At 46.3% G+C, this 22,288-nt stretch overlaps 1 protein-coding gene across 1 annotated transcript; it reads left to right on the top strand.

Moving 5' to 3' along the window:
• Positions 1 to 10,061: 10,061 nt before the first annotated feature.
• Positions 10,062 to 15,839, top strand: LOC144374942 (NUT family member 2F-like). Its single transcript, XM_078037667.1, has 6 exons — positions 10,062 to 10,723; positions 11,851 to 11,979; positions 13,017 to 13,156; positions 13,632 to 14,008; positions 14,360 to 14,476; positions 15,156 to 15,839. Exons 1-6 carry the CDS (start codon positions 10,062 to 10,064, stop codon positions 15,837 to 15,839), a joined length of 2,109 nt encoding a protein of 702 aa, XP_077893793.1.
• The last annotated feature ends 6,449 nt before the right edge of the window (positions 15,840 to 22,288 follow it).

Here is a 22,288-nt window from a genome sequence, read left to right as displayed (position 1 = left end):
AGATTCTCAAGCTATATTAGCACCAATATTTGCAGCAAATAGAATAGAACTTTACTGGCTCTAAGTATGAGTATGATGGCAAATATAGCAGGAAAGGCTAAAATTTAAAGCAGTGTCTCTTAGACAAGGATCAAATACAGAAAAGCCTTTTTCTAAGCACTTATGCCCTCCTTACTCAGGGTTTGCCAACAGCGACCCAATATCCTCAGGGAATAGAAAATCAGGAGGAATGCACACCAGCCTCCTTCCTATACCTACAAGTCATCGGAAAGAGTCCCAAAAGACTCATTATAATACAGGTCAATTTTCTCTTCAAGACTTGAGACAAATTGAGAGTGACTTAGAAAGATTCCCGGATGACCTTGATAAATATACAGAGATATTTCATGGCATTAACCAAATTTTGACCTACCTTGGAAAGACATAATGATGTTAATGAACCAAATTCTCTCTAGCACTCAACACTAGGATGCTTTATGGGTGGCTGAATCCTCTGGGGATGAAAGATATATAGTGCAAGTCCCAGGAGGCCTACTCCTTCTAACTGAAATAGACTCAGAAGAAACAGCCAACAAAGCAATAGGCAGTTCTCTAGGAGGATCAAAAATGGGATACAGATGGTCACATGGGGCAATGGAAGGGAAAGTACTTTCGGAACTGTGTGGTATGGGGCTTTTGGAAAACCCATACTAAATCTCTAAATTATTTCAAACTCTCTGGTAACACAGGAGAATGCAGAAACTTCCACAACCATTTTAGAAAGACTCGGGGAAGCATTAATTAAATATACCTCAGTGTCCCCTGTTTCCCCAGCATAACAACCTAAAAAACAAATTCGTAACTCAATCATTAGGAAAAAATTACAAAATCTACTGAAAAAAGGAGACAACACTCTAGATAGTCTCTTAAAACATGCCACTTGGGTGTTTTACAATCATGACCAAGAGGAGGAGGAGGAAGAAGATGAGGAGAGAGAGAGAGAGAGAACACAAAAGAAAGGCAACTGCCCTTTGGACAGCCCTACAGATGGCTAAATGCAGTAGACAAGGTCCCCAGAGTGGTATTGCTCCCACCATAGCTTGCTAGAACTGTGGCAAAGAGGGACATTACAAGAAAGACTGCCCATGAAACAAAGGGATGCCACCAACACCCTAACCTGCCACTGAAGGGGATCACAGGTGGTTAGAATACACTCACAGGCAAGTCCAGTGGACAAATCCCTCACTTCAAACAGTCCAACCATAGGAGTGATGGGTCCTGGGAAATCCTTCTTAGGTTCCCAACTATTCAGACTTTTATTTCTGTACAGGAGCCCAGGATAACCTTGACTGTCAAGGAAAGGAAAATTAATTTCTTTCTTGACACTGGTACCAGTTTTTCTAATTCCTCTCAAACCCAGGCCTCCTCTCCTCTCACAGTACAACCATAAGGTGAGTGTCAAGAAAGCCTGTGACTGGATATTTCTCCCAACCTCTTAGCTGCTCTTGGGAAGATCTTTTCTCACATGTCCTTTTGATAATTCCTGAAAGTCCCACTGCCCTATGGAAAGAGATATTTTGACCCACCTAAGCATCACACTTCTCATATGACAGCAGAACTAGTACTTTGTCTGCCCCTAGTAGAAACTCAGATTAACCTAGAAGTCTGGGCTACACAGTGAGAAAAAGGTGAGAAGCAATAGGACCTGCTCCTGTACAGATTCATCTCAAAGATTCTACACCCTTTCCCCACCAAAACAAGTATCCCCTGAAACCAGAGGCTAAACAATGGTTACAAGCTATAATAGGTAACTTCAAGTAACAGGGCCTCTTGAGACACTGTTAAAGTTCATGTAATACACCCACGGAAGTCCAATGGGGAATGGAACCAGTACAGGACCTCAGATCAACAAATGAGGTAGGTAGTGGTTCCCATACATCCTTGCTCTTCAATCCTTTCACCTTGCAATCCCAGATTTTGAAACATTTCAAATGGTTCAATTTTAGACTTAAAAGATGCATTTTCCTGTATACCAGTACATGCATATCCTTAAAACCTGAGTGTTTTGAGGGTCCCTCTGATAAGTCCATCTAATTGACCTTGACTCTTCTACCCCTGCCTCAGGAAGACCTGAGCCTGGCAGGCCAAAACCAAAGTGAGCTGAGGCAAGCCGATCTGCTATCCTTCTGCAACAAATCCTGCCCACAGTGGGGATGCCCACTGCACAACTTTTCCAAACCCCAATTAGCATAAACTTAGACCAATAGTATTGGTTCTCCTTCCATTTAATAAAGACAATAAATAATATTTTTACTCAGGAAAAAAGTGAAGTTGAACCAATGGAATTCCCAAGTGCAAAACACTTTCTGACTAGCCACATGCACTTTTTAGAGTATTTATTTTTCAATTACACATGGACACAATGTCTTCATTTTATTTTCATGTGGTACTGAGGATCAAACCCAGTGCCTCATGCATGCTAGGTGAGTGCTATACACACCTCTGAGCTGAAACTTCAACTCACAACCCTGCATTTCCATGAATTCTAAAGAAAACGTGCAGTGTGGGGAAGGTTGTCTAGTGTTGCATTTCACATGGTGTAATACGGAAGTGGCACATTAAGATATCATAAAACAGTGCATAAATACTTTTCTCTCTTTACTGAATTCAAGAGGTTTAAAGATGTATGAAGTTTTGAAGCATTTTGGTGATGGCTTTCCATGATAGAGAGTTGCTGGCTCAGGGTGCCAGGGACATATGGGGAGTGCTGCTAATGCTACAATCTGAGAGCCCCTGGCACTCCAACCGCAGAACTGCTAATACTAAGGGAGCTAGTTGTACTCTGCCTGTTTGTGATTGCATCTAAATTAACCCAAAGAAGCCTAAGATGTTTGAGAACCTCTTCTCTCCTGATGCTAATTCTGAATTTCCTTCCTGCCCCATATATACCAGGATATGTAGGTTTTAATGCTTAGTGGGTGAGCAACATGCAGAAAGGGCACTAAGAGAGCAACTTCCTCTGTAAGCAGCCCAAACAAGTGTTCATGCAGGTTTACTCATCTGAGAGTTCTTCAGTTCTTCCAAATAATATCCCCTCTGCACATCACCACATGAGCCTACATCTACCTGGAGAAGGCCACATTTTCTTGCAGCAGTGCACTTTGTGCTTACTTCTGAATCTAGGCCTCAGGGCCCTCTTCTGTATATTGACAATTCTTCCTTATTTACTTTCCCTTGTTCCTTGAAACAAAGCTCTATTACATCTTGTGGTTTTCATTTACACTTTCAATGTTATCTGTACTTCACATATGATACCACACATACATATATACATATGAATGTATAGATTCACATGTCTACTTATACACATATATGCGTTTTAATTCACATGACAAGGGTAAATATTGTTTACTGGCTATATCATGAATGGTATGCTCAATAGAATAGTTGCTTTCTTAGGTGGAATTTATTTCTGGTTACCATGGGCATGCCATGGTATTCATGGTTACCATGGGCATGCCATGGAATCAGGGAGAGTAATTAAGGAATAACTGTAGGAATTAAGAAAACTGTTTCTGAGAACATATTTATCAAAATAGTGCCCAGTCTGGGTTCAAATATCTTTGAGACTTAAAACAACCCTTGTATTCCCAATTGTCTAGATGCAAGACTCTGGATGAGAAACCCAAAGATAAGGGCATATTGGTCAATGTCTAGTTAGGAAAAGACCAAGGGGCTGAGGTTGTAGCTCAGTGCCAGGGTGCTTATCTAGGATGTGTGAGGCCCTGGGTTTGAACCTTAAGAGTAAATCAAACAAACAAATAAATCATGTTCATCGGCATCCACAGAAAAGAAAAAAACTTAAAAAAAGAAAAATCCAAGATGACAACAGAAAGTTTTCTCAGAGAAAAGACCCAGGAGCTCTACAAAAAATTGAGTAAACAATAATGTGAAAGAACTCTTGTCAAATTGAGTAATAAACTCCAATCCATAAAGATAACATTAAATTATCTGCCCTGCAATATCTAAGAAGTGTTATAGAGCAGGCATTTTGACCTTTAATCTACCTCATTACATTATCATCCTTCTGTGGCTTTGAAAGCATATGTAAGGTAAACCAATTACAAGGAAGAAAATTTTATTTTGACTGAACATTTCAGAGATTTCTTTCTATGTATACTTTGTCAGCTTCATGGTTCTGGAGACTCCATGGAGGTAGAACATCATGGCAGAGATCACACATTGGAGTAATGCTGCTCACCTCATGGCAGCTGAAAAGTAGACAGCATGAGGCCAGGGTCCCAATATCCCCCTCAAGGGCATGTCCACAACCATGCAACCTCCTTCCAGTAGGACCCACCGCCTACTGTTTCATCACCTCTCAATATTGCCAGAGGCTGATGAGGAAATATTTATAGACCCTTCGTGGATATTTAAGATCCAAATCACAACACATACCTCATTCTATACTTCCTACAGCAGGCTGCATATGCCTAACACTGTATGCTGGTATTTGGAATTCACAGCTGTGACTTAAGCAAGGTCAAACTGGGTCTCACATGTGGACTGGTGAGAATCATACAGAGATATGGGATTCTGACTACATTCTGGCAGTGAATGAACACTTTGGTTGTTATCTCTTTGGGAGGGGAAAGCACATTTCATGAGAGGGTGGAAGAGGAGCCAACTGCAAGTGGTAGTAGTTCAGTTTATCAGTCGGTTCTCTGCTTCTCAGGCACATATCATAACTGTCTTTCCTGAACTTCTCTGAAAATTGTTTCAGCCAAACTTAATTTTCTGCTTGTCCACCCTGGGACATGCTGGATTCTACAAGGAAGATTATTCAATGTTACTGTAATAGTTAACTCCATGTACTGATTTGGCTAGGCACAAATACCCAGCAGTTTGGGCCAAACACCAGTTAAATGTTACTGTGAAAGTTTTTGTTTGGGGCGTGGGGTGGGACTTCGTATATCCAGTCAGCGGACTTTGATTAAAACTGACTACCTTCCACTGTCGGAGGGTCTCATCTACTTAATACATATATGGCCCCCGGAAGCAGACCTCAATTGCCATGTCCCTTAAATACATCTACTAAGGGACACCTAAATATTTTCCTCTTCACAACTATTGCTACTACCACAACACAAACACACACACACACACACACACACACACACACACACACACACACACCTGAGGTGGGGTAGTTAATACAAACTCAATACACAAGGAACTCTCCATAGGTATCTCATCTTCATATACAAGCTCACACACTCCCAAATATGAAGAAATAACTCCCTGTCTTCCAAAATGCAGAAGCCTGCCATCTTCACACCACACAATGAATATATCCATCCTACTGCTCCACGAAATTAGTAACCGACCAGCTTTCACACACTCAAGTACATGTGCATGAGAAATGAAAATAAAATTTATTCAAAATCCCTTGTACCAAAACATGATGTCCAGAATGTACAAATATCCCTCCTCCATTTCCCAACTATAACAATCACATTGAAAGTGCAGAGAAAACTACCCAAATGCCTTCCTTAACATAGCCCATATGCAAACACATATATATCCAAACTCCCCAGGGTGTGTTCGTGGGAAAAATATATATATACAAGACCACCACAAGTAAAATATTACAAAAACCAGAGCTTAATTTCCCTTGATCTCCAATATCCACACAGAACAAGAAGATGACCATCACCACTTTGTCTGACCCACACTTCTGAACACATACCACATTCTTGTCAGGCAGTCGAGACAGAGCAAGATCCAAATTATGAATGCACATCAACACATTAGGGACCCCACCACCCCATCAAAGGAACAGCGAAAACAACCAGAGCCCTCTGAACTCCTACTAACCATCCAGGACCAGCGCAGCATCTCATTTTCTCACCCAAATATCCACCCCCGTGATCTCATGCCCATCAAAACGGAAGGAAAACTTCCTGGCACACAGAAATATCCACAGGGGCCCCCAACAGCCCACCAACGCATACGCGAGACCATATCATCAATTTCACTGCCGCAGTACACAAGCACCACAAATTAATAAGACAACATTACTCTCTTTATTGCACACGACTTGTGGTCAAACGGTTCTCCCATCATCATTTAGGTGCTCTGTCCAGATGGGTCCACCAACAGCCCACCTACGATGGCCCGTCAATCACGGGGTGACCACAGCAGACTCAGCACACTTGGCTCAGTGTGTTCCCTTCTGCAAAGTTGCTAAGGACAGGGAAATGAGCGGCCTTCAGCTAACAACCCTGATGCCAGCTGACAGTGTCCCCAACATTCACAGGTTTCAGGCGGAACAAGAAGATGACAGTCACCACTCTGTCAGACACCTACAGGAGCCTTAGACCTGCTGACCAGGACCGCGCTTCTCAGGCACCAAACAGGTGCCCTGGAGCCGGGTTTCACACAGGCTGCAAGGGACATGGATGGAGGATGCGTCGACATGGGCGCCGCACTGGCCATCTCGCCCCTCACTGCCAGGCCTGCTGCGGGCCGCCTGCATCCCTGGGGAGGCAAGGCTGGGCCTGGGCTGTCTGGCGAGGCGCAGGGGCCAGAGGAACGGGCAGGGACACAGTGGGGACCGAAGAGGTTCGCGGGTCCAGTACCTAGAGGCTTATGGGACTGAGTCTGGACGCCGCCATGGGAGCCCAGCTGGCCGTTGGGAACCCGCTGTCTGTGCTCGCGCCCGTGCCGTTCCCTGCAGGAGCCCCCAATGGACGCTGGAGCCGTTGGATGGCAGCCTGTGAGCGCGCCCTTCCATCCAAGCATGTGCTCAGGCGCGAGGGATGCAGGAGGGACAGCGGTGACCCTGCAGGAGGAAGAAATGGGTCGGGAAGCTTGCAAGGTGTCTCCGGCAAGAAGGCTCCCCATAAAGAGCCTCTGGGCTGGTCCTTCTTTCAGTGGGAGCACCTGAAATGACAAAGTGATTTTCGCAGTTACAAACTGGTCATGCCTACAGTAGAGACCACCCTGCTGCAGTCCTTGGAAGCTAAGGAAGCTCTCTACCCTGTGCTCCTTCCCATGGCCAGTTTGCACAAATTGAATTTGACTAGTGTTATTATATGAGCACCTGTGGTCTAGCAGTTTGAAGCAGTGCAAACTGATTGCATGGGGTAAGGGCTGAAGCTCAGTGGCAAAGCACTGACCAAGAGTATACAAGGCCCTCAATTTGACCTTGGTTTAGCAAATAAAATTTGCTTTCAAAATCTGGTCTCCAGCATTCATTACAGTGTATGATTATTTTTTAAAAATTTTAAAAACCTGTGGAATGAGAACATAGTTTTTCTGCACTGCATATTTTATATCACTGCTTCAAAAGAAATGACAAGGGAAGAAAGAATGAAAGAAGCTTCTTTTTAGTGCCTGAATATCATGGTTTGCCCCCTCCTGCCATTTATTGAAAAGACTTATAGTAAGGTGTTAATATTTCATGAACACCAAACTGTGTGTTTTGCAAGCCAGGGATGGGATAAAAAAAAATCATCACCAACAAAAACAACCAGGAAAAAAACACTTTATACATAAAACACAATCCATACCCCACAGATTTTTAGAGTATTGACTGTTCATACCGGTGACTTTGTGGCTCACTGGTCCTGCCCATCATTGGAAGCAAAGACAATTTGGTTGTTGAAAGACAGGGCCACCTGTCACACCCCTCTCCTGTGGATTTTAGAAACTACTTCAAAATGTCCCAGAGGCACACACCACTTGTGTCACCCCTGAATTGCCTGAAGGGAACTCAAGGTTCTTCTATACCTATTAGAGCTCTTCATGGAATGTCTGCCCAGCCCCCCCTCCACCCAGGCCAGCTGTCCTTGGCCCCTCCCCCCCCTGCAGAATGTCTGGATCCAACATTCCACTGTGGTTTACATTTAAACTTTGGCCAGCTTGGCTCAGTTGGACCCTGAGCATCCGTTACAGACAGGTCACTCTCTGGGTCCTGTACTGACGTTTCCCACTGTGGAGACTGTGAGACACTGTGTCAGGTGTCCTGCCTGAACTTCAGAAGGAGGTGAGCCTGGACAGTCAGGGGTCTGTTATCTGAGGGCCAGTCACCCCCCAAACCCTTGGGAGTTAGGATGGAGCACTTACCCTGTGGTCAACTGATTGAATAGAAGGAAGGGAAGGAAAGAGCCTTAGACAGTACACTTGACATGGCCCAGGAAGCCCCGGGAAGACTGATACTGCTCATGGGGAGGAGGGCTCCTAAGACCCAGGTCCAAACTAATCCGGGGAAGTACACTGGGTCAGCAGAAAGGAGAGAGGCCACGGGATTGATTCCTTGTAGAATGGACCCAGGTCACTGCATGGTTTTTTAGGCAGTCACAGATGGTGTCACAGTGAGGGCTTCCTGGAGTCAAGATGCTGAGCCCTGTGTCCATTCTTCAGACACATGGAAGCTGCCTGGGATATCATTCTGAGGGGACTGACTGAGAGTCTCAGATCCTAAGTGGGCAGGGGTAAGAAGTGTTCTTAAGTAGAAAAGTGCCCAATGGGGATCTCAATGACCACAGATGCCGTGCGATATAGTCTCTGTGGGTGAGGCTGCAGGGCACTCCAACTGCCATAGCCCAGGGTCCCTCACAAACTTCCTGCCCAGGAAAACTTCTCCTTCCATTCAGACAGCAGGTGTCATTGATTCCAGAAGGGCAAGGAACCCAGGAAACCTTAGCCAACATAGATTTGGGCCTCTGGGGGATCTTCTGAATCGTTATCACTTTCACACTCTCTGTGTGTAGCCTCAGCTCATTGTTTTCAAGTCAACACAGAAGACTTTGGCTTACCTTCATGGTTTGGTTGGTACTCCATGATAAGGGAGCACATGTGGGGTGCTCTTCATTTTCCAGGATCAGGTTTGAAGATGACTGGGTTCTTTTGAAGATAGGAAGGAGTATAGCACACAGTTAGGAAGGGGCTCTACTCATATTGTCATTGGAACTTAGGCAGCTGTCCTGATTAATACATGCAAGTGTTGAAGTGTGGTACACCTCCCATTCTTTGACCTCACTCTGCATAATGTCCTGGTGAACAGGAATGTGCTCCCAACAACCTTGCTGCAGGTAGCAGCTGGTGCAGGCCTGAGTCTCTGTGACACTTCCCTTCCCATTATTAGGAGTGCAAAGGAAAAGGACATCAGAACGGCTCTAATTCCCAGGCCCAATAAAAAAATGACCAGTGTCTGTGAAAACCTCTGGAAAACCCCAATCCTCACCATCCCATCAACTTCATAAACCTCAGTAACCTTTGTTAGTCAGCCCAGGAGAGGATCTGTGGGACTCAGTGTCTATCACATAGACCTCTTCCCTGGGAAAGGAGCTCCCTGCATTATGGCAGGAACCAGTGAGCACTAGGATCACAGATGGCCAGGCTCTGTCCCCCATTAGTGTTTGGTGTGGGAAGTGCTGGGAGAAGCACCCACATGCTGGGCAGGATGTGCTCCTGGGTGAACTACACAATTCCTCAGCCTCTAGCTAGGCAGACATCTAAATCAGGTGTTTCTTGTTTGTGTGTGGATGCCTAGGAAAAAAGTGGAGGGGTATACAAGGAGTATTAGCAAAAGGAAGGCTGAGGAGGTGATGGGGGAATCATTTTTAGAATCTGTCACCTTCACAAGGGACCCTAAAGCCCCTGCATTTGCCCTGGAGAAGATCCCTTTCCTAGTGGTGAGAATGAGGAGGGGCATGGTGCCACTGAATAGGGTCAAATTGATCCATTTCTAGGGAGTCACCTAGGAGGCCAATGGAGTGTCTGCAAAGGATGCACAAGGGGCCTCTCAGAATCAGGGAAAGCTGAGGTGTCACAGTCAACTGGGAATCCTGGTGTAGTGAAAATGAGATTTCTCAGGGTAGAACTATGACTAAAGGAACACAGCATGAAATTCACTCAAAGGGACATTTGCAAACTGCACAATTTCCCTGCCCAAGGGCCCTGAGCTGGGAGCATTTGTTCTCAGATTTCCACTGAGTAAGAAACTGCTGTCATTTTCCCTCCTCCATTCTCCGCTTTGCTTTGCCTCCACAGCATCTGCATCACGGAGAGCAGGCATGAACTTCACTCCTGGTGCCCACGTGTCTGCGTTCAGGGGCCTACCCTTTCTTCCAGCTGCCCCTGTGCCAACACACCAGCCATTCTGGGAGCTGCCCCCGGCACCAAGGGTGACTGCGCCTATCTCTCAGGGTAACCCTCTGGTGCTGTCCACTTACCCTGGACAATCATATGTGCCAGGGCTGTCCACCTTTGGAAAACATGGGCCACAACTGAGGCCAGTGGGGCCTCCTCATATTCAGAACATTATCCACACTCAGGCACCCCTCAACTGGAGGGCCCCAGGGGCCTTCTGTGGGGGTGTGGAGCATCCTGCTCCATTCCTCACAGCACCTTCTGCCCCGAGGACCACTGTACCTGCCTCAGACAGTGGAGGGATTCAAAACTATGGGATCCACTGGCACCTGGGCCTTCGCCCTCCAGCACCACGACCATTTGCCCAGATGGCCCCCATCATGTTCCCAATGAATGCACGCCAATGGCCAGGTACAGTGTATGGGGAGGGCGCACTACCCACCTTCCCAGCTGCAGTGCCACCAGATGACACCAGCAGACCTCCCAGCGTGTATGAGAACTTCCGGCGCTGGCAGCGCTTCAAGACCCTGGTCCGCAGGCACCTTCCTCAGACTCCTGATGTGGAAGCACTTTCCTGCTTCCTCATGTGAGTGTTCTCCTCCGGCTCCCCCTTGAGCTCTGTCAGGAGGAAAAGCATGGGTTGGAAAGAGGAGGCTGGGATGTAGGGGAACTGCTCGAAAGGTCCTGAGGGTAAGGGGACCAGCTGAGACCCTTACATTCCCAGATGTATTCCCCTCACACCAGGGAATGAAACGTGCCTTATGTCAGGTGCCCATCACAGGCCTGTGAGTGCAGGCAATCTTTGTTTCCAATAATCATCAGCATCACATGGAGGACTCAAGGTCAGAGGAGGTTCCTGGGGGTAATGTGGGCCAGGAATCGAAGTTGGCTGTCTGACTCCATGCCTCCCCCAGTCATTTCACCTTCCACCATAGACCTGATTGTTCTCAGCACAAGGGACGTCCCAACCACAAGTGGGTTTAGTGGTGCTGGCCTCAACCCAGAAATCTATGGCTACCCATACACATTGTCATGAACTCCTGATCAGGACCCTCTGGTGATGTCACACTCGAGGGGAAGCTGTCTTTGGATACTGCATGGGAATGTTCAACTTTGCCCCAGTTTGTAACTGCTCCTAGGCCATTCTGTGCACCGTCTTCAGTCAGCCTGGGACACCATACATGATGCTATGGAAAATTTGTGAAAAAACAAAAAGGCATTCCTTTCTCACAGTTCTTTAGTCAGGATTCCCAGGTAAAGGGTAACTGACCTAAAATCCCATGATTGCTCTCTCCTCTCCTTGCTTGAAAAGACAGCTGGCTCACCTGTGTCCTCACAGTGTCTCCTCCTTCTCCCAGAAGAACACTAATGCCCTCATGAAGCGCCACCCTCAGGATCTCATCTAACCTTCTAAGCACTAAACGCAGTCTCCAGACACCATTCCATTGGGGGTTAGGGCTTCAACGGGTGAATGTTGGGGGATAAAAACATTCATCACATGGTACACCTCAATGATATTTGAGGAATCCAATCACAATCATGCTGGTCAATGTAGCCCTTGGTGTTAAAGTTGTGTATAAGTATCCTGGAGTCCCAATGTCAATACTTGGAGTTGAACATCATGGGGCAAATATAACAAAGGTAGGAAATTATGTTGTTGGTCTACTGATAAAGAAGGGTGACCTTGTGGACACTGATCCTGATGAATTCCAGCCCAGTGCTTCGGTCTCTGTCCCGACGAGAGCCCACCATGACCATGGAAGAGGGCCTGAGGAAGGGTTTGAAGGAATGGCAGCGCACCAGCAACTTTGATCGGATGGTCTTCTTTGAGACTGCAGAAAAGTGAGCCAGTTTTCAAGGCCCAGAGCCTACTGATGGGGGATCATGGTTTGCACAGCAAGGTCTGGTACAGCCTGTCACCTACCTATGTTTGGGCTCCGAGGCATCTAGCTCTCCAAATAGTGGCTCCTTCTAGCTTGAGGCCTGGGCATTCTCTCAGCAACAATCCCAGAAACTCCAGGCTCCATATTCTTGATTCCAACTCTGCCTTGAGGTTCAGGGTCAGGATGGGGAGGAGGTACCAGCCCAGCCAGAGGGTCTGCTGCTGCTTTGCTGGCTCTGCAGAGGGCAAAAGTTGCACTAGATTCACTCGGGCCACCTGCCTGGGAACTGGTACCTCTTTATAGAGTGAGGTCCATTATAACTCATCAAAGTGGCCACTACTTCAACCTGATGTTCCAGAAGAGGGTGGTGGTGGGAAGTGCATTGTCAGGGCCAGCCACCACCTCAGGTGCCCCCAGGACATGTCTCTGGTCCTTACTTCCTTTGCTCCATATAATCCCAGCCTTTCTAACAAGGGAAGGGAAGAACCCACCCTCATTGGAAGAAACCCAATGTTCTCAGCTTAGCTTTCACTTCCACATGACCCTGCCTGTAATTTGGTATCCCAGATGATCCTTTCAGGGCCCAAGGTCCCAGCCTCAGTACCCCTGAATTGGGTCAGGACCTCTGGTGTTCCCTGATATAAATCACATCCCTGACCATTTTCGACAACTAAACTGATCATGTGGTTCCTGGCAGAAACAGGAGAGAGCCAGAACAAGGATCAGCTAGGGGCCCTGCCTGGGTCCCTCAGATCTGATTCCCTTAAGGTGCTAGTTGATGTAGTGTTTCCCGAGAACTGTAGTTCTTCCTCTGTAGCAGCTCCCTCCTGTCACTGGCCGGACCTACTTCAGGAAGCAACTCCACATTCCTGCCACTAGCTCCTGAATGATAGCTTAGAATACTCCATAGCCTAGAATCCCACACCAGCACCTGCCTGGTATGGCTAACCTGATTCTCAGCTCAGCCTGTGCCTGCCTTACCCAAATCCCATCAAGGTTCATGGAGTTTGAGGCTGCAGAGGAGATGGAAGATCCAAGGATGCAGTTGTCAGGGGTCTTCCAGTGCCGACCTCCTCCTGCAACTCCGAGGCTGGAAATCCGAAGGCCTCCAGTCCCTGAGGCTGTCCAACAGCCAGGTAGGGTACCCACATTCACACAGTAGTCTATGATAGTGTCCAAACAGTGAAAAAGGCCAAGGCAAGTTGTTGTCCCAAATAAGAACTTTTCCTTCAGTATTGGAGATTCACTCTTACAAGAAAAAAAGCCCCTAACACCTGAGGTCCCTGCCACTCAGCTATGAACTGTGTATTGACTGGGCCAAGTACGGATCTCCTTTCTCTTTTTGTCTATCCAAAGAAACAACACGAGATCTGCCTGGGACTTGGGTCCTGGTAGGGTAGAGTGCATGCATTACCAGTCACTACAAATGTCCTCCCACTTGAATCTCCTAGATGTTGCATCTGGTGCACTATTATATCCCTCGGTTCCTGGGTCAGGTTGTCCTCATGCATGGCATACCAGGTTAAGTCCCCTGAACCCTGCCTACTACCAAGTATTTGGGATGAACATGGAATCCTCATTCACACACCACTCTGGTCCTCCCTGTCCTAGCGTGCACCTCCAGAAAGACCAACCCTAAGGTATGGTCCGCCCGCTCATTAGCAGCCAAACCCAAGGCACCAGAGACAAAGGTGCCTGAGACCAAAGCACGCAAGACCAAGGCACGCAAGAACAAGGTGGCCAAGACCAAAGGGCCAGAGAACAAGGCGCCCGAGGAGATCCCACCTGAAGCCATCCAAGAGTACATGGACATCATGGATGAGCTATTCGGGCCTACAAACTTTGCCACGTGGGAGCCCTCCTACTTGTCTACAGAAGAGCTTGGCGCAAACTTGGGAGAGGAAGGACTAGAGCAACAGCCAATACCGGATGATTTACACCCACATCCAAGTCTCCTGAGCTATGTTGATGAGAACTTTGTCAACAAGGTGAGCTGGGCCTACAATCTTGGTGTATAGAAAGTTTCGGCACTCATGGAATTCAGTTTCCTGGCTTAGAATCTCAGATTATTATTATTATTATTATGGTGTGTGTGTGTGTGTGTGTGTGTGTGTGTGAGTGAGAGAGAGAGAGAGAGAGAGAGAGAGAGAGAGAGAGAGAGAGAATGTGCATGCACACATGTGCACTCATACATGGGTGTAGCTGGTAGTTGGGATATAACAACCCCATGATGCAAATGAGCATGGGATTATTATTGCTTCCTCTTTCTCCTAGAAGTCCTCTTGACTTGGGGCCATTTCCTCCCAAGTTCACTCACACTCTCTTCCTTCTCATCCCAGGCAGAGAGTATAATTCATCCTCGCTTCCTGGAAGAAATACTTTCCAACAAGCCACATATAAATATCTTGGCTCTGACAAAAGAACTGGAGCAGCAGGAAAGACACACCACTGACCAGGTAGAAAGCAGAAGGAAGGTCTCCCAGTAGACCTGGGGTAGGTGGTACAGAAGAGAGGCAGGGACACCTGATAATAAAGTGCAGGGACGGCAGGAACAAGAGGGGTTGGGACGAAACAAAAGGTAGACAAGGAGAAAGGGGCACCAGGTAGAACAAAGGAGGTAGAGACACGAGGGTTTCCAGGGTTTCAGAACAGACACCAAGGCACAGAGCAATACCTGGCAGACTAGGAGACAAAGGGACACAAGTATACAGGAAAGGGAATTACCACAGGTGGAGAGGGGAGCAAGGGATAGCAGGTAGATGAAGAAGGCACAGGACCTTACTCATGTGGCCCAGAGGATGTTATCATTATCCTGTCTGTGATGGCTCCCTGAGTGAGTCTGTTCCAGGACACATGATGTAGGATGGAAAAAAAAAAAAGGAAGGAGACATGAGAGCCATGGAAGGGTTCAGGATATCAAGCAGAAAGGAAGCCCAGGGGAGTGTCCAGCAGACACTCAGTGTGTTTTTATGAGACCAAGATGAGTAACAGATCCACTTCCCACTGAAATATGATTGTCCTAATCCCTGTGGCCCATTTCATGCATGAAGAAGAGTTGGCCAGTGCCCATATCCTCCTTCATCTTGTGAAGAAGCACCTTTGCAGGTGCCTCAGGGTCATGATATGTCCCAACAGGACACAAGAGCTTCTGAGGCAGCTGCCAAACAAGGTGCAGAGAAGCGGAAACATCACACTGATCAAGGGGCCAGCACGGAGGACTGGTCCACAGAGGTGGCTTCCCAGGTCGTGAAGAGGAGCAGGACCGCCGAGCCAGAGTTGCTGGGTTCAAAGGACACTGCTGTCCTCCAAGGCTGTCAAGGGTCTTCTTCATTGGGGACCATCCACTCCAACCATCCTCCCCCAAACGGCAGATCCTCCTCCTTAAACCTGGGGAACAAAAGTGTAGTGGGTCCCAGAAAAGCCACTTCTTCTGGGCGGCCACATAAGACAGCCAATGGCTGCAGTGTGGATGAGGACCTCCAAAGCCTGGATTTCCTCCTTAGCTCCCAGCACCGCCTGCTGCCCTGGGAACTGTCCCGGAGCCAGGCCCTTCCAATAGAAACCCTGTGCTCAGGAGATCAAGAAATCCAGGCCCCACCTCCCCAGAGAGGACTCCTCAGCTCCCACCCTCCTCCAGGTGCCATGTCCATGAAGAGTGCTCTCACTGGACGCACATGCTTCATGAAAAACACGCCCTGCACTGGGCCTCCCCTCCAGGTCACTGGAGGGCAAGATGTGGATCTGGAGCTGGCTCAAACCTCACAGCCTCAGAAGAGGAAGTGCACATCATCAGGCAACCAAAAGAAGAAGAGGCCCTGAGGACAGTCGTGTTGACTGGTGGCCTCTGGGGTGGCTGCCCCTCAGGCAAGATCTCACCTGGCTTCATTCTGTGTTGGAAGGTCCAAAGGTTCTTCATCACATAGGACAGTTCCTGTGGGTTCTCAGAAAAATGTAGGGAGTGGGAGGGTATAGTAAATGTAGAAAGAGGGTAGGGGGAGGTACTGAGAGGGGAGGGTCACAATGTTCAATCCTGGGTGGGAAACTGTACCTTGTTTGACTGTCACTGGGAATAAAGGCAGTTTGGTAGGAAAAAAAAATCTCCAGCTTCTGCCTTCTGCCATGTTTTCTGTGCACCTCCATGCAGTGAGAACTGAGAGGTGATAACTGGGGTTGCCAGGACCCAGGGTGCACAAGTGTCCATCTATTGGGTCTTGTTTCCAGATTTAGATGAGTCCTCCCCCTAATCCTGGGAGAAAACAGACAAGATTCCAAAACCCAACTCATCACCCCATGGAAAAGCCTCTCTTGGTTTAGGGGATCTTCTCTGTGTATCCCTCTATGATCTTTGCCTGTTAAACATCTCCCTTACCAATCATCTGAGGGCCTGCTATGAAGAGAAATCACAAAGAGGCAAAGCACATCTCCCTTGGTATTCACAGCTCTGAGGTCTGAGGACTAACTGGTGGCTCTCAGATCTTAGTGTGACTAGTTCTGAGATTGAATGTCAGGGACCCTCAGCTCCTAGTGATCGAAACTGCCATGTTGCCTTCTTGGGATCAGTAGCCAGCCTCTTCCATCAGTTCCCTGGAGATCATCTGACAACTGCACCTAGCAGTTCCTGCAGTTCTCCACTTATTTGATTTAAAAGGTGAACTCAGGCATGCACAGTGTCCTTCCAAGATACCCACAGTATTTCTGCTTAGGCATGGTTAGGGCACTCCACACTAAGGACCATTGAAGGGGGTCCCAAAGGGTTGAGTCCTGTTGAGCACTGCAAATTGGAGTCGTCTGGGGAGGACCTGCTATGGAAGCAAAACTCTCTGAGTGACTGTGAGGCATTTGTGGCAGCCATGGCCATCACAGACAGGGGCACAATTTTTTATCAATTTATTGAGAACATTGGGCCCTTCTGTCTCATTTAGATGGAGAGCTGCTTTTGAGCCTTCAAGCCCCTGTGCAATTAAGTAAATTCTAGAAATAACCCTGGAAACAATTTTTTCCTAGACAGCTTCTTTCTCCTCTCCTGAATGATGATGGACAATATTATTCAACTGATCCCCAGCATGGCTGTGGTCTCCCTGTGTAGGCTTCCTGTTGAGAAGACAAGGCCGACCTTTATACCTCTCCCCCCTACAGTTGCAGTTCTGACCGCAACTCACTGGGGACCCAGCAGGCTGCAAGTCCTGACTGCATCCCAAGACAGACCCACCCCCCACTCATGCAGTGCTCTGATCCTCCCATATGTAGTATTGGCCCCACCCCGACCCCAGCCTGACCAATACTGAGTGTGACTGGCCCAAATGTAATGTAATCAAGTTCTCCTACAAATCAATGAGGAAAAAAGAAGGCTGCATATCACATGGTTTGCCAATTAACAAAATGTGGAACTCTACCAAGGAGAATACTTAAATTGCAAGGAGGCCAAATTTTAGTGTCATTTGTGAGATAAAGAACTGGGGTGACTTCAGACATGCACAAAAGTGATTGGAAGTGAAGTTGTTTGTGGTCTGTCATGTGCAATCTAACTCCATGGTTCTCCATAGGACCCAGGTTCCATGCCTTCAGAATCAGGGTCACAAATTTTTATCAAGTACCTATTGACAACTTTGAGCCCTCCTGTCTCAGTTGGATAGAGACCTGCTTTTGAGCCTTCAGGCCCCTCTGACATTAATCAGGTTTCTAGAAGTAAGCCTGGAAATAGTGTTTCTGAAGACAGCTTCGTTCTCCTCTACTGAGTGATGCTGGACAGTGGGGATGGATGGAAAAGTGTGGCATGGAGAAAGGAGGCTGGGATGTAGGAAAACTAGAGGGAACATCCTGAGGGGGGAGGGATAAGCTGAGAGACCTATATTCCCAACCAAGTTCATCACACCAGGGGAGGAAATGGGCCTTATCTCAGGTGCCCATCACAATCCTGTGAGTGAAGCAATCTTGGTGCTCAATGAGCATCACCATCACTCAGGGGATATAAGGTCACAGGAGATTCCTGGAAGTAATGTGAGCCAGGATGGAGAGTTGGTTCTCTGACTCCACATGATTGTCCCTCACTTAGTATTTTCACCTTCTAGCATAGATCTGATTGTTCATGGCAGGCAACATCACAACTAGTGTTGGAGATGCGGGGGGGAGGCACCAGTATAGATCTCTCTGGACACCCAACCACATTTTTCCGAGGAATTCCTGCTTAGGATATTGAGGTGCTGCAGAATTCATGAGTGAGTACTCATTCCATTTGGATCCTCCGTGGAGATGTACATCATTGTCTCAGGCTTTAACCCTGCTCCCAGGGCACTCTGTACTCTGTCTCACTCAAATAAGGCTGCCATATGTACTGCTACAGAATGGGAAGCTGAAACCACAGGCATTCATCTCTCACAGTTCTGAATTTGGGAAACCCCAGAAAGATGGTGCGAGATTTAATGTCCAGTGAGGTTTTTCCCTCCAGGCTTGAGAAAATGGCTACCTTGCCTGTGACCTCCTATGGCTAAGAGAGCTTTAGCATCCCTTCCTTTTTCTACAAGGGCACTAGTACTATCATGGGAACTCTACCCTGATGACATCATTAAAATCTTAAGAGCCGCTGAAGCCACCATCTCATGGAGGTTAGGGCATTCACTCATGCATTCTGCAGGCCAAAGCATTCAGGTCACAATACACAAAAACATCAAGAACTCAAGAGAAATCAGATTCCAGTATAGTACTTGATGTTCTCTCTAGTATATAGAGCATGTCCTGGATGCAGGGAGCCCACATGGGGTGGTCAGAGTGATTGGACAGAAGAGGCAAAGGCAAGGCCTGTGTTGGGTCAGGTCAACTTGCAATGAAGTGTGGGTTGTGGATTGTGACTGATCCTGATGAACCCAGGCCAGTGCTTTGGCCCCTATCTGGACTGGAGCCTACCATGAATCTGGAGGAGGGATTGTGGAGGGGTCTTCAGGAATGGCAATGCATACCTTTGATCAGATGATCTATGAGATGGCAGAAAAGTGTGTCAGGTATCTGGGGCTAGGCCTAAGTGCTCGGGAACATGGGTTGAACAGCTGGCTCTGTTGGAGCTTGTCACCCAGCCAGGAAGGGCATCTGCTACCACAGAGAAAACCACTGAACACTTACATCTCCAAGCATTACTTCCCTCTACCTGGAATGCTGGACACTCTCTAATAGTCCCAGAAGCTCCGACCTCAACGTTCTTAGTTCCACCACTGCCTAGAGGTTCAGGGTTAGGGTGTAGGGCAGTAACCAGCCAAGCTCAGGGGGTGTCCACCATCAGTGAGGTCTGTTCACAGGGTACAAGTTTCACTACCTTGGGGTTGGCCAACCACCTGGAAAATAAACCATCTTCTAGCATATGGATCACCCCTGTTCATGAACAATGCCATAATAAACCCTGATGTTTCAGAAAGATTTAGAGTTCAAAAAACATGATCAGGGAACGCCAGTGTCTCAGATGCCCCAAGCACACACCTCTGGCCTCATAATCCATGTAATTCTCACCATCCACTGTGGGAGGGTCTCATCCAATCAGTTCAAAAACTTAAGAGAACAGACTGACATCTCACAGGAAAGAATTCTGCCAAAAAACGACCTTCAAATTTGATCTGCAACATTAATTGTTCCCTGTGTCTTCTGTTTCCATTTATTTCATACTTTACAACAAACAGCTCAAGTGCATCAATATCTTTGTTTCATTGGTCATACTAGAGCTCATTCTAAACTTCCAGGTCTTTAACATTGAATAATGCTTAGGCTGATAAACTTATATTGGCCCATGTACAAATGTCTCCATATGACTGTGCTCAAGTTTCTCATTCCTCACATCATCAGAATGCTTCCAATCCACACACAAAAATCATATTATATGACAGGAAGCTCAGCAAATTGTTCCCTCTTGCCCACAGTGTTGACTCACATTCCAGCTTCACCCACTTGGGTAAATCCCCATGGTTTATAACCACATCAACTGTGGCAAAGGGATATAACTCATACCCCTCAACTTTGGCAAACCATGTTATGTTCATGTTATTATTGATACTTGTTCTTGTTTCATTTTTGCCACTGATCATATAAAGAAGACACTCATGTTGTTTCTCATTACTTAGCTTCTTTGACAGTACTCAGTTATATTTTACAATTTAAGGCTAATGATGTTCCAGAATATACCAACTATTCAACTATTTTACAAAAGACAAAAGGGGGCAATAGTACTCCACAAATTTGTTTGTCATACTCTTCTTGTTTTAACATTACAATTTTTAAATTTTTAAAAGTCTTCCTGCTGCCAGCCAGTTTGGTTGTGCACACCTGCAATCTCAATGGCTCAGGCGGCTGAGGAAGTTCAAACCAGCCTCAACAACTCAGTGAGACCCTGTCTCTAAGTAAAGTACAAAACACAGCTGGAGATGCTCCTCAGAAATTGAGTGTCCCTTAATTCAATCCCTGGTACCCCCCCCAAAAAAAAAAAAGTCTCACCGCTGCTGAGCAACACAGGGCTCCTACAATACTTGTCAGGCTTAGTTTTGTGGAAAGACTTAGAAACAGGACAATGGATGAGAACAGATTCCTTAATGATAGAGGACACAGCCTTTTTTCCAGAAAGCTCAACTTGCCATTATAGAGACAACTAAAAATGCTGATGTATCAGGCCAACCAGATGATTGAACAACAGGGAGGTACTAAGTCTCCAACCACAATGTTTGTGGCTATGTTGGCTCCATTGAGCTGCCAAGTAAGTGGAGTTCATGAGGAAACTTTTTGGACCTTTTTCTCAGACCCACCTTCAGTACACCCAGCAGGGTGGACTGGAGAGTCCATCCCAGTACTTACTAATGACACTCATATGATAGGAGGATTTACAGATAAACACGTTACACCTCTTCATGTAACTGGGTTTAATGATACTGGCTATAGTGGAAATTTACCTGTATGTTGGTCCTATGATAAATATGCTGGCTGTTGAAAAGTAACCTTTGAGGAAAAGGTAGCATATAAGGGGGACTAGACTGGCTAATCATTATAGCACTTACAGCAATAATCATTCTGCAATGGAACTTAGCAGCTTTCCTAAATGGATGGATTGTGCAAATGTCTTCCCAGTGCAATATGAAATCTCTAGAAATGGTGGATATACTTTGTATTGGTCTCAAAGAACTTGTAAGAGACTGCAATGTCAGGATTCCATGATTCCTGGAGGATTTGGTGGTAATATTCTGACTTCATGTGATGATGGCATCCAATGACTTGGATTTTCTCCATTATATAAACAGCCCTATGCCTGACTTTATAGACAGGAACTGTGAAGAGGGCTCCAACTGTGGCCTGTGGGCCAGTGCTCAATCTCCTTATGGTTTAACTTCTGGAAATATAAGAGCAAGAAGAAAAACAGAAAAATATTATATAACATCTTGTATAGTTTCAACTGTGACACCTTCTTTATCCTTATCTCAAAACATTCAAAATGCTCATTTTATTTATAATGTGGCTCAAAATACTTCCAATTCCTTGTGAATCAGGTAAATATTGATGAAAAGATTGAGACTAAATTAAATTCTTTGAAAGCTACTGTTGTAATTAACTTTTTACTCTCAAATTTAAGCAAAGGCTTAGGTGCCATGCTGGCTATGTCTGTGTTACTGCAGCCAAATATAATTCTTCCCAATTGGATTGGATGAAGGCAAAAGTCATCTGGTGGGCATTTTGCATAGCAATAACAACAGTGTGGACCTCATGGGATGATATCATCACATCTAGGATATTCAGAAAAGCAGGATCAATCTCATGGATCCTGCATCTGTAGCTTAAGAAATACTTCATGACTTAAATGGCTTTAATCCTGGGAATATGTTGAAACATTCTGCATGCTTTATTTTTGGAATGATGTGTTTTCTACTAATTTTCTTCTGTGTTATTACAATAGATTGCTACACCCTCAGAAAATAGATCCAAGAATCTCATGGAACCACACAACACTTACATTTAAAAAATTAAGTAGGAGGAGATTCTGGAGGTTGTGAATGAATTATGGGTTATTTGAACCATATTTGGGGTTGCTTTTCTGGGAACACTCAATGAAATTCCACCAATTCAAGACTGCTCAGATTATGCTGACACCCTGTCCATTGGGTCAGGAAGTCCTAGGTTCAAACATAGGAGATGGTCATAACCTGCTAAGCCCCAACTAAGTTGTCTTTACCATCTTCTTCCTGTTTTCCTCTGGAAGTCTTTCACTCTGAATACCACTGGCATTCTGACTCACTTGAATAAAGTGCATG

This window comes from Ictidomys tridecemlineatus, unplaced genomic scaffold, assembly GCF_052094955.1.
Source record: "Ictidomys tridecemlineatus isolate mIctTri1 unplaced genomic scaffold, mIctTri1.hap1 Scaffold_960, whole genome shotgun sequence".
NCBI lineage: Eukaryota > Metazoa > Chordata > Mammalia > Rodentia > Sciuridae > Ictidomys > Ictidomys tridecemlineatus.
Note: the sequence above shows the minus strand (reverse complement) of the source record. Positions and strands in the feature narration are given on the sequence as shown.